This window comes from Caenorhabditis briggsae, assembly GCF_000004555.2.
Source record: "Caenorhabditis briggsae complete genome, chrIII, whole genome shotgun sequence".
Taxonomy (NCBI): Eukaryota; Metazoa; Nematoda; class Chromadorea; order Rhabditida; family Rhabditidae; genus Caenorhabditis; species Caenorhabditis briggsae.
Genome location: NC_013490.2, coordinates 6,001,918 through 6,014,105, shown reverse-complemented (window position 1 = coordinate 6,014,105; position 12,188 = coordinate 6,001,918). Strand labels below are relative to the sequence as shown.

The 12,188-nt window shown below is 40.5% G+C and overlaps 4 protein-coding genes across 4 annotated transcripts in view; 2 read left to right on the top strand and 2 right to left on the bottom strand.

Annotated features, from left to right (window-relative positions):
- Positions 1 to 532: 532 nt before the first annotated feature.
- Positions 533 to 7,381, bottom strand: Cbr-gbf-1 (the record flags this gene model as incomplete). Its single annotated transcript, XM_045243846.1, has 18 exons — positions 533 to 616; positions 671 to 1,138; positions 1,188 to 1,355; positions 1,402 to 2,142; positions 2,189 to 2,718; positions 2,766 to 3,342; positions 3,388 to 3,649; positions 3,696 to 4,483; positions 4,530 to 4,766; positions 4,814 to 5,189; positions 5,246 to 5,425; positions 5,472 to 5,903; positions 5,947 to 6,434; positions 6,481 to 6,576; positions 6,627 to 6,749; positions 6,813 to 7,073; positions 7,173 to 7,260; positions 7,308 to 7,381. The coding sequence occupies 18 exons, from the start codon at positions 7,379 to 7,381 to the stop codon at positions 533 to 535; spliced, it is 5,973 nt and encodes a 1,990-aa protein (XP_045095096.1).
- A 317-nt stretch (positions 7,382 to 7,698) lies between these two features.
- Positions 7,699 to 8,563, top strand: Cbr-immp-1 (the record flags this gene model as incomplete). The annotated part of the gene is made up of 4 exons (XM_002641320.1): positions 7,699 to 7,732; positions 7,996 to 8,121; positions 8,175 to 8,269; positions 8,348 to 8,563. 4 exons carry the CDS (start codon positions 7,699 to 7,701, stop codon positions 8,561 to 8,563), a joined length of 471 nt encoding a protein of 156 aa, XP_002641366.1.
- A 213-nt stretch (positions 8,564 to 8,776) lies between these two features.
- On the top strand, positions 8,777 to 9,218 carry Cbr-mdt-21 (the record flags this gene model as incomplete). Its single annotated transcript, XM_002641319.2, has 2 exons — positions 8,777 to 8,965; positions 9,015 to 9,218. 2 exons carry the CDS (start codon positions 8,777 to 8,779, stop codon positions 9,216 to 9,218), a joined length of 393 nt encoding a protein of 130 aa, XP_002641365.2.
- A 583-nt stretch (positions 9,219 to 9,801) lies between these two features.
- Cbr-srd-74 overlaps positions 9,802 to 12,188 on the bottom strand; it is a gene marked incomplete at both ends in the record, with an annotated part of 2,712 nt that continues 325 nt past the window's right edge. Inside the window, 5 exons of the mRNA XM_045243845.1 lie at positions 9,802 to 9,990; positions 10,837 to 10,908; positions 10,957 to 11,235; positions 11,284 to 11,518; positions 11,567 to 11,814. Of these exons, the coding sequence (XP_045095095.1) occupies positions 9,802 to 9,990; positions 10,837 to 10,908; positions 10,957 to 11,235; positions 11,284 to 11,518; positions 11,567 to 11,814 (1,023 nt within the window). The remainder of the gene's footprint in view (positions 9,991 to 10,836; positions 10,909 to 10,956; positions 11,236 to 11,283; positions 11,519 to 11,566; positions 11,815 to 12,188) is intronic.

The following is a 12,188-nucleotide window of genomic DNA, read 5'->3' as shown; positions in this document are numbered from 1 at the left end:
AGCTTTCAAAGCATAAATTGCCGTACTTGCGAAACGTCACACTTTCGAAACGTCGTCTTTCGAAACGTCGCGGGGCCAAATTTCTCCTGGAAATTTACTTTGAACTTGGCATTTATGCCAACCCTATTTTACTACCTTTCTTTTCAGAAACAAATATTTGTGAATGTGAAGGTAATCTGATCGGATTCCGTTTCCAATCTCCATTCTCATTTCTGACCTGCTGAATTCAACAAACTTCTTCTAATAATTGTTTTATTAGCAATAAACTAATTTCAGGAAAATAAATTTGTGGTGTTCGCCAAATTACATACAGAAAGCGATTGAAAATGGAAAACCAAAGAGACACACATTCTAACCCAAGTTATCGACTATTTTCGGTGCTGCATGCTTTCAGACTTAGTTATTACACAGACAGAAAGAAAACTTTAAAAAAAGAAGTTTACAAAAATGGGAAACAATAAATATCACAATTCGGGGTGGTAATGGGCGAAGGGGAAGAATAGCAATAATAAATTAAGAACAACTCTGAACTTCAAGGTTGTTGTTGATGACTGGGATCATATGGAATCGGAGTGAAGTAGGGTGATTCCTGTGAAGTTGGAGCAGGTGGCGGATTCTGGAATACCGCTTTGTTTTAGAAGAGAAATAAGATTTTACAAAATCTACTTACACCTTGTGCTGATGATGTATAGACTTGTGAGAATGCACTGTTTGCAGATGGAGACACAATAGGATGATAAGAAGGTGGAATTGGAAGGGGATTGGCCACCGAAAACTGTCCATGTACACTCGGATTTGTGGGATTCATATTTTGCTGCTGCTGTTGATGATATTGCTGATAATGATTCGCATAGTGATCAGCATATTGTTGCTGCTGTTGAGCATATTGCTGTTGATAATAGGCAGCAGCTTCTGGAGAGTACGCATACTGATGTTGTTGCGGGTATTGTGGGGACTGGTGTTGCTGCTGATAGTTCTGATATTGCGGATAGTGTTGATGGGCAGAAGCTTGTTGTTGCTGTTGGTGCTCATACTGTTGTTGCTGACTCATCTGCTGTTGTTGAGGAATTGGAGCTTCGTGGCTTTGTGGTGGAGAGCCAATAGGAGAGGTTGGTCCGGAGTGAACAATCACTTCTGTCTGGAAAGTAGATATGTGTAAATTTAGATTTCAAAAATGCTTGGATTACCAATGGTACCACCGGCTGCTGAATTGGAATTGGGGAACTTGTTACAGTCATATCCTCTGGGCAGGTTACGAGGGTTGAAGCAACATCCGAGTTGATGGAAGATGCAGATACAGAAGCTTGTGTGACAGATGGTTCAGAAGTGGAAGTAGCTGCAGTGAACGATGGTGGCTGTAATATTAAATTTAAAGCTATGAAGTACTGTTGTAGAAATTACTTCAAGACCCGGAGCATGTTCTACTTCTGGCTGTGATGTCGTTTCAGGGCGAGTAGTTTGTTGAGGTGGCAGAGCAGTATCATCTTTTCTTGGCGGATTCGGAATAGTGTCTTTGATCAGCTGTGGCATAAAACGATTCAATCGTTCGACTGTCATATCGTACAACCCCGGAATAGCATTGAAAATAGCTGTACTATCCATAACCAGTAACATATTTTTCAATGATTCTGGAACTGCCTCGTTCAAGTTTCCACAGTTGTCGACACGTAAGTATTGTTCCATATAGTCCAGCAAAAGCATCCACAATTCTGGGAACGATTCAAGAGCTGACAGAGCCGAAAGATGATTCAACAGAGTTTTGGCAACAATTTGAAGAGTTCGAACCCGTGTATCTTCCATTCCGATAGGATCCATCGGAGAAAATGATTCGAGTAGTTTTGTCAGAAGTGGGAACAGAACTTCTCCGAAACAGGACTGCCATTCAGCAGCTCCTAGAGTAGCCATATTGGCAGGTAGGAATGCTCTCTGCAGATGCGTCAATGCAGCGGCTCGAACACCTCGTCGACAGTCACAACTCAAACGACCCATGGCTTGGAGGAGTGGACGCCAGATATCAGTCCAAATGAAAGAGACAGATGCAAGATTTCCGGCGGAGACGCCTTCTTGTTGTGCCCATTTCGCGAAAATAGCTGGAGTTTGTGAGTGGAGTTGAGAGCATAAATCGAGCAGATGAAGAGACATCTGAAAATATTTCTTTGGAATTCGCGTTTCATGATCTAATGCTTACTTGTTGATAATTAGCAGTTAATTGTTGTTCTTCATTTCTGCTGTCATCAGCTTCATCAGAGACATCAGTTGACAAGTCCTTCTTCTTACTGTGAGTATGATGATGATGATGTTTCTTTGTGGCTCTTTCATCAGTTACTGTGCTTCTCAGCCGGTTCTGACTATCTCCACTCAACGGACCAGCAGCATAGACTCCACCATCAAGACTGGATTCCACCATTGTTCGTAAGCATTGTAAGCTCGACTCAAAGTTATCTGGAGTGACGTGAACAGCATCTCGAAGGAGGAATGCCAGACATTCGCAAACTTTTAGGAAAGCAGCTGGTTCATGTCTGCCAAGTCCATTTCGGAGCACGAGACTACCGTATTGGCGGAAGTTTTTCTTATGAGAATTTGCTCCAAGCGCATTTAGAGCTTCTTCCGTTGCCTTCGCCGCGTCTTTGTGGTCCAGATGAATCCAATCGACAGGTTTATGCCCTCCAGTTAATGATCCAGCTGAATCCACACGACTTTCTAGATCACTGGCGGAATCTGGAAAAAGGAAAGCTGAGAAATTTAACATTATTCAAAGTTCTTACCATAATTTCCACGTCTTCTCTCTTCTCCTTCAGAAGTGTAAGCTCTCTCATCAACTCCAAAACCGCGTCCAGAGGTTCCTTCGACATCAGAGTATGCATTACGCTGATCAGCTCCTACTTTCAATCTATTTTTGTCCGATTGCAATGCGTACTCGTCAGGCAGGACGGCAGCTCCTGCTGCTTCAAGAAGAGCAAAAAGCACGGCCCAATGCTCTTTCTTATGTACATTTGCCGCATTCGCACGTATCAGTTCGTAAAGTCCGAAAGCGATTTGACGACTGAACACGAACAGAGCTTTAGGAGAGAGACGGAGTAGCATTGCCAACGAGTGTAGAACATCATCAGATACTGTGTTATCGCGGAAGAGATTACGATTGGCAACACGCAGTAATCCAACAACTGCACGTTCTACCAGAACTGGACAACGACCAAATCGTGGAGACAGAAGCCATTCAAGATGGCGACGGACATGCGGCCATACAAGAGGAAGACGATCCTTGTTCTCCAATGTGATGGCGACGATCAACTCGAGATGGAACACAAGGGCATCTTCGTCTTCTCCACTCAAACTAGCGGCCTGGAAAAATTATATGAATTAAAACATCTCGAAATGACAACGAACCGCTTGCTGTGGTTCCGCTTTATCTACAATCATTGCACTGTTAGCAGCAATCGAGGAGAGCATTTCTGCGAGTGAGGTACTCGTTAGGTACTTGCTGTCTGCGACCAGTTGTGATGGGCGGCATTCTGCGATGACTTGAGATGCAAGCTTCATTGCGCTGAGCTGCTCCTGCGTTGGCTTACGACGATCAACTTCTGAAGCACTTCCACCCAAACCGAACCAAGAAAGGAGACCAGAATCGTTTCGTGTGTTTGGAAGTTCTCTGAAAATGAAAGGTTTCGAAATCATAAAGATATTAATTTCGTTACTTTTGATGAACGCGTTGAATGCTGACCCATCCTTTTTCATCAACATAGTCTTCCACTTCGATCAACTCCGCAGGTAATAGACGAGCTCGGAACAACTGAAGCAACACTTCAAATAGATTTCTCCATCCTTCGCGCAGGATATTTCCATTCTCATGAACCAGATAGAACAAAGTTCGGGTCGCTAGCTGTGCTTTATGATTCTCTCCAAACGCTAAAGATACAACCTCCGGTGAGTGGCCGGAAAGACCTCCTAGAGAAGATCCAGAGTTTCCACTGTTCGAAACATCAATCATTGATCTGTGTCGTTGAAGATCCAAAGAATCCTCTGCTCCTCCCTCCCGCATCGAAGTCAAAGTCGTGAACTTGCAAAGATGGATGCACAGGTTATCAAAGACTTCCTTCATTCCATAATGAGCTGAAATCTTGGCACACTTCCTGTATCCATTGAGAGCTTTTTGAAGTATTTGTTCATGTTCTGATTTGTCGAATACGTAGCTCAAAGCAGCCACAGCAGGTCCCCAGCAAACAGCGAATAGATCACGATCATTCCATCCTGTTGGAGCATGGAAGAAGGATCCTTCGGACGTTTCTCCTCGGCGAAGAAGCACCTTCCACATGTAATCCTCTTTTACACTACCCTTCTGTTCAGCAGGCATGACAATTTCTTCCGACTTGATAGCATGATACATATCAGTCAACATTGCCGGATCGAAATCCTTAGACCCATTGGTTCCAGAAAGATTTTTTTTGAAGCAGTCGACTGTCATAGGTGGTTGGTTTCGTTTGGCCTGCAATAGGAACATTTATATTTAAAAAACCGAAAGTGAAACAAACCTGTGGATTATGCTGATCAACATTCAACATAATGATAGCGTATGATAGTGTGAACGCGGCATCAATATGGTTGAATGGTTCATTGTTAGCAAAAGACCATTCCTCCGAAAAGTGTTGCATCACAAGTGAAATTTCAGCCGATTCTCCGGGCAAACGGAATGTCTCGAGGAACATACGAAGAGCAACATCCAGACGAGTGTTTTCGAATGGGAAGCTTTTCACAAAGGCTTTCAGAGTCTGAAAAGAAACGTTGAGTTAATAAAAATTGAAGGTTTCAAACTCGCCTCAGCATGTTTACGATTACAGATATAATCCGCAATAGCCTTCTTATCTAGCTGTGGATTTGCTCTCAACCATTGTACCAAACTTTCTTCGTCGTGTCCTAGAATTCCCTTTTCTCTCAAAAATGCAATTCCTTTCTTCGGACTCTGATTGAAAAGTTCTGTTCCTTCGGCAATCAACCGTTTGCGTTTCTTCTGTTCGATGATTTCCGTCATAGATGGAAGATTGTTGGATGGAGAGTGTCGGTTGGAACGGAGAAGAAGAGTGGACGCTGGAGGAATCGGGGACGTGCTGTGAGGCTTCTGATCTCCAATAGGTGTGTTCAACTTTCTACCAATATCGTAACCACTGAGAACTGGGAGACCCAATTTTTTCAAGCTGAAAAAAATACACTTTTTTTCTAAGAATTAGGATGGGAAAATAATTATACTCACTCTTTCTGTTCTTGTTCTTTTGTAACCTCAATTGTTCCATTTTCAAGATCTTCGCAGTTTTGTTCAATAGTTTCAATAACCACCAAGAGAGCATCCAGGGAAAGCAGAGAGGCGGTGTGACCTCCCAAAGTTGGGAATGAATTCTCCACGAGAAGTTTCGTGAGATCTTCGAAAATGTTTCTGTAGAACAATTTTTTGAAAAACAACTCAAAACCAAAATACTTACCCACAGTAGAGATCACAGTCGAAATTCAAATACATTTCTGTTACAAGTCCAGGAATTCTCCAAAGTTGTACCAATGATTCTAGAGCCATTTCTTTCTGCTCTGTTCCACTGTTTGTGTGATTTTTCTCGGACAACACAATCGATTGCAGTTTTTTCAAATAGCTCTCCAGCTGGAATTTCAGATGCATTCTCATCGATTCGAATAAGAGAAAACAACATCGATTCGTTGCTGCGAGAACCGGAAGTTTTTCAGTGTCTAACAGTTGTAGAAGACTTCTGCACAACTCGTTTCTGACAAGAGGCATCAGAATTTCGTAGTTGGGGAGGAAGTCTGCAACTGCTTCCAGTGCCACAATCAGCAGATTCAGCCCAAGGACAACCATGGATTCGGTGTTATGGCGATCGAGAGGATTGATCATGGTGATGAGGAATCTGAAATTCTTACTATTCCAGTCTATTTAATTTTAAATTATACCTCAGCAACTCTCTGCAACATGGCAATCCGTATGGCATTTTTTCTTCTCCGCCTACTGTATGATCATCGTTTGATAATGGATCTTCTTCGTCTGAAACTATCTCTCGCTGCAGACCGCCATGAGTTCTGATCGGCCTCTCTTCTTCTCCTCCTTCCGATTCTGAATCTGCTTCTTCTCCTTCAGAGAGCCTCTCTTTTTTCACCTCATCTACGTTTCGATCTGGATGAGTTACAGCATCGACAGGGGGATCAGTAGTCAAGACCACATCGTATCCTGTATCTTTTGAATTCAATTCGAAAATTTGAAAAAAAGAAAACTTACCAAGTGTAGCTGCTCCGTCAATTTCTGGTTCAGAAGTCGCAGTAATCAGTTTCGTTGACTCTGTTGCATTACTTTCCGTTTCATCATCTTTCTTCTCCTTGTGTTCGATGTGAGTAGATGATTGTCGCTTCTTCTTGCGTTTCTGGCGTTTCTCAGAAGGATTTACCTGAAATTTTTAACTTTGGAAAAAAATACAGCTCTTGTTACCGTACCAGTTGCCGAATATACGGATGACGTGTGTCTTCTACAAAAGTCGGAAGTCTAGTGAAAATCAGTTGAGTCATGTCAGCAAGAGTTGATTCAGCTGCCTGAAAAACAAATTTTATATATTGAGCAGAAACAAAATTTCAAGACTTACTTTTCTTAACAGCAAGGATAGATTTTGTTCGAAAACTATTCTGAAACACGACTGCATCATGTCACAAACTGCTTCATTGGACAATAAGATTCCTGGTGGTGAGAGGAGAAGCGAACGGAGCACCTGAAATTCGATTTTCAATATTTTTTAACTCAATAAAAAAATGGCTTAAATTTGTTTCTGTACCTGTAAGATCTTGAAAAGGACACATTCATCGCTTCCACTGCTTTTTCCACCGATGAATTTAGTATGAACGACAGCATAGGCAATCGACTCCACTGCATTCGCCGCCTTGATACTACTGGCATCGATGAGTCCATAGTTAAGGAATTTTGCAACTGCAGCCAATGCAGCTTCTGTTATCGGTCCATTGGTGTTCTGGGCTTTGATCACATCCAGGAACGGAGATAGGTATGTTTGTGGATTCATATCAGCAAGATCAGCTACCTGTAAATTCTCCTGATACAAAATGCTTCTATAGTTTTAGTATAGTATTTAGATGTGTCAATAGCAAAATAAACTTATTTCTGGACTATTTTACAGTACCTCATTCAGAACTTCTTTCAAGTCGGTAAAATTCCGAAGCAATGGATCTGTGTCTTCTAACGTCGGAACTTGTGATAGCTGATATTGTCTGAAAGCTTCTTTTTTTCAATATCCATTTCCCAATTACAATTCTACCTTCTAGCTTTGTTGAGTAAAGCTACGACGCAATTCGCCTCACCCATAACGATGTAGACGCCATTGGTCGCCATCTTTGCTTGATGACGACCTCCTGAATGAAAAATAGTTAATTTTTTTTAGAGAAATTAGATTTTTAAAAGCATTTAAGAAACTGAATCGTGGTCCACTTTCTTCTGAATCCTGCAAGAAAACGATGAAATCTAGCTGAGAATCTACACGTCACGTGCACCGTTTTCTGGTGTTTGGTACGCAAACAGCTCGGCGTCTAAATGCACACAACGTTCAAAACATTTGTGTCTCCACTCCTTGACAATTTATTTGTTTGTTTGCTAAGTAATTATTTAAAAATCTATTTTGTTGTTTAGTTATTTCTATATTTCAGCTGAAAATGGTGCTTAAATTCCTGCGGAGGTTTACTACAGGTACGCTTTATCGGTTCCTTTTTTGTGACACAAAAAAGTTTTAGAATTTAATGGGGTTATGCATGATTTGTTTTTTAAATACAAAGAAATACGAAAAAATACATAAAATACATTTTTTCGCATGCATGCATTAATTTTTTGTGTTTAAAAATTACAAAAAATACATTTTTATGTCATGAATAACCCCATAAATGTATCATTTAAAATGATGCAGATTGAATATATTCAAGTCAAAAATACAATGTTTTCGTAGTATTTTTCAGGAACAGTAGCACTCTATTGTGTGGGACACACCATCAGCAAGCATGTCGGTGAACTTCTCATTTGCAGCGGTCCATCGATGCATCCGACCTGTCAAGACGGTGAATTAATCCTTGCTGAAAGACTCAGTATGTTTTTATTTATCAGTTCATTTTTTTTGAAAAAAAAAAAACGTTTTCAGGTGTCAAATTCGATAACATTCAAGTTGGCGACATTGTTGGCTGTATCAACCCTCAAAAACCAAAAGAATTGCTTTGTAAACGGATAGTTGGCAAAGTGGGTTACTTTTTTTTTTAATCATGAAAGCCTGATATCTATCTTCAAAAACTATCATAAAAACTGAACGATTTTCAGGAAGGCGACCCAATTACTTCTCACTTGCTACCATCTGGACGTGTCCCAATTGGACATGTATTTCTACAAGGAGATAATACACCAGTGTCCACCGATTCCCGGCATTTCGGTCCGGTCCCCGAAGGCCTCGTTCAGATTCGCCTCAGTCTACGTATATGGCCATTGGAACGGGCGGGATGGGTCAATGATCGCTGGTTCTGGGATAAAAGTAATTAAAATAAGGAGTTATAGTTGTCAAGATTATGCAAAGTATATTTTCCTAAAATCTGGTCTATTGCATTGCCATATAAAATTTTTTCATCATATATTTTATTCGTTCTTCAAACTTCACCGGTGAACCTTACCATCGCCAAATTATCTTTATGATCTTTATAATGTTCCGAGTTCCGAAATTTGAATTAAAAGTCAAGTAGTTCAGAATCCTAAAAAATGGCTGATCGTATGACACAGTTGCAAGATATGATCAACGAAATGGCATCGTTAATGACAAATGCCATTGGAGTGCTACAAGCGACAGCTCCACCGTGCGAATTCGATGCAATTTCTCAAGATCATGAAGAAGAACCAAATTGTGCTATTTTCGCTGCAAGTATTGCTAAATCTGCAAAGAATATCGAGGTAAATGATTCATGTGATTCATCAGTATTTGTGATTTTTTTCTTTTTAGATTTTAATCGACTCATTTCCAATCGAAGCAGGAAACATGGAAGATGAAGTGGAGCAGAAAATGATACAAAACGACGCAGTGCAGCGGGAAAAAGTTGGAGAACTCAAGGAATTGGTTGGAGAAAGTACTCAACTCGTATCAGCCGTACAAAAGAAACTATCCGAAATTTCTCGAGTCCAAATGAGCTCACGACCCAGCGAGTGATCTCTACCGAATACTCTGAATGATCTCTGACGAATAAAGTATTTGTATTCACGATGGAGCCTTATTTATACTTTGTCAGAATTCTTTGAAAAATATGAAAACTAGTTTTATCTAAAAATAGGACCACATGGATCGTACCATACCTTAACAAGTTAACCAGATGAGTTCAAGCAACGAACAGGAAGAACAGAATCGACGTGCAGTCCTGCGAGCTCGTTATTTGAGTTTTCTAGAGGTGGAGCCGAAAAATCATACAAAACCAAGCTTCTTAAATTTCTTCATTTTTAGAAAGCAGCCAACAAGTCGGCAACATTCGATATGTGTGAAAAAACAAAAGTCACAGCGACAATAAAAGCATTTCAATTATCATCAGACCATGTCATTGTCGGTGGGTTACTGTAGCTCCAGTGATTCAACTAATTATAAAATTCACAGAAAATCTTTTAACACCAATCGGAGTTCTCGACAGAGCTGTTCTTCGGTCATCTGATATTGTCAAAATCAATGTGGAAAACAATAATTCTTGATCTCTTCATTTTACATTTTACAAAATAAATGTTTTCACAAATACAATTCAAATAGTTCAAATAGTTCTTGTGGAAGATGGAGCAACTGAGACGGTGAGTGCGGCAGCTACACTTCGTCGTCGTCTCGTTACAAAACTTCGATACGGTGCCACGTAGTAAATGGTAAGAATCGGATCAATGAGGCACGGAATAATACAGGTCGGAAATGGAATAAATTCGGCAATTATGAAGGGATTGTGAATGCTCTGAATTTTAAGTTATCTCATCAAATTTAATCAATTCCGACAATTTTCAGTTTCGAGTTTTTTTTTCTCAGAATTAGAGCAATGGACTACGGTATTTTAAAGGAAAGCTTCTTGCGGGCCTCGGGCTGAATTATTTTCATTTTTTGCATTTTCAACGAAACTTTGCTGCTGAAAATTCGAGGGTGCGCGGAGCATCACTCCAGCAGCGACAACAGCTACGGCCTTCCAAATTTATGCGTGAGCTTTTGATCCGTACCTCGCAATTAATTTAATTCATGCCGTTGCCCTTTTTTTCCCAATGTTTCGCCCTTTTTTGACAGTTCTTGTCTAATTTTAATCGATCCTGAGTTTATTTCCCTTAAAAAATTTTTTAAAGGTGGGGGGACAGGAGATTTTTCGTAGTTTTTTTGTAGCTAGAGTATGCATTCTACCGTCACGGTGTACAACGCTTAATGTCACTCTGTGTACAGGTGTCGTCCTCGCCTTTATGTATGCAATCGGGCATGCGCTTTCTCTTTACCCGCGTGGCTCAGTCGGTAGCGGCGCCGCACCCTCTTCTTCGCCCTCACAAGTTCAACTCCTCGAGGAGCATCTTTGAACGGAATTTCGAGAACATTATTTTTTCATGTCCCCCCCACCTTTAAAAAACAACTAAAAATGAACCAAAAATAAATTAATTGCGAAGTACGGTTTAAAGGCGCATGCACTAATTTTGAAAACCGTAGCTGTTGTCGCTTCGCCCACCGAATTTCCAACCGCAAGAGGGATTCCGAAATCCGAAATGTTTAAATTTTTTCGACATTCCAAAAAATTCAGAAGAGGCCATCCCGGACATCCTTGATTTACCTGTGATAAAACAAAATATGCAACATTGGGAATCAAGCAAATCATTGGAAACATTGCTTGCATTGTGAGAGCCTGGAACAAATACAAAAAAAACATTTTAAAAATTCCAAACTCACTCACCCTAACCAAATCCAAAGAAGCCTTCTTGGTCCGATCACTTAAATGAGTCTGAACTTCATTGATCTGTTTGAATATTTTATGCCTAAATACTAGAATAAATACAGGAATTAGATATGGGATTCCCATTAGAATTGTAGTATTTACAACATAAACGAGTCTAGTTGTCGATTTGAATCCACCGAATTCTCCATATGTTTCAAGAAGCTTGTATTCAGGATATGATTTTTCCGTGTTAAGGACTACGGTAGAAAAATCGTAAGGTGGTATTATAATAACAACCTTAAAATATTCATGACATGCAATTTTTGGGGTAATCGATTTCCTTACCAACATCCCAACAGATAAAATCCAGGTCAATCCAAAGTTCCTCATCACTGGCATGCCTTCAGCTTTTCCATGACAAATCAAAGAGTATCTAAAGTACATTGCCAGTAGAATTGATAAGTTTGTAGTGCAAAGAAATAGGTTGTAAATGTTATAGGATATGAAAGAAACTTCTAGAGAAGCACTACGAAGCGGTCCGTATGGTAGGAGAGCCACTGATTCACCAGCGCTTATTATTCTGAATCATGAATTTGGATGAATTCGAAGAGAGGAAAAATAATAGAACCTCATCTGCAGTAAGAAGGAGAAGATGATGAGAAAAGTTTCACTAATACTGGTATTCAAAAGGAGAAGCCTGAAAACAAAATACCGTATGTCCTCTAATAGAAGGTCTCGGCTCCTGGACGTTTCAGAACCCGACGTTTCGGAACCACGACGTTTCAGAACCCGACAGTTCAGAACCCGACGTTTCAGAATCCGACGTTTCAGAACTTTTCTGTCGTCGAATGCTCGTTTTGCATACATCAAGTCAAACTTATAATCCAGTCTTTGCCATGCATCCGCAATTGCAGTTGTATTCGAAAGCATACAAACGGCACGTGGCACTTTAGCCATATCACCACCCGGGATTACTGTAGGTGGTTGATAGTTTAATCCAACTTTGAATCCAGTAGGACACCAATCAACAAACTGAACGGATCGCTGAGTTTTGATTGACTTAATCGCAGCGGACACATCTTTCGGAACAACGTCTCCACGGTATAAAAGACAAACAGCCATGTACTTCCCGTTCTTCGGATCACATTTGACCATTTGATTGTCGGTTTCGAAACAGCTTTTAGTTATCTCATCAACGGATAAAATCTCGTGATGAGCTGAAGAAATCAATGGATTGTACGCAACCAATG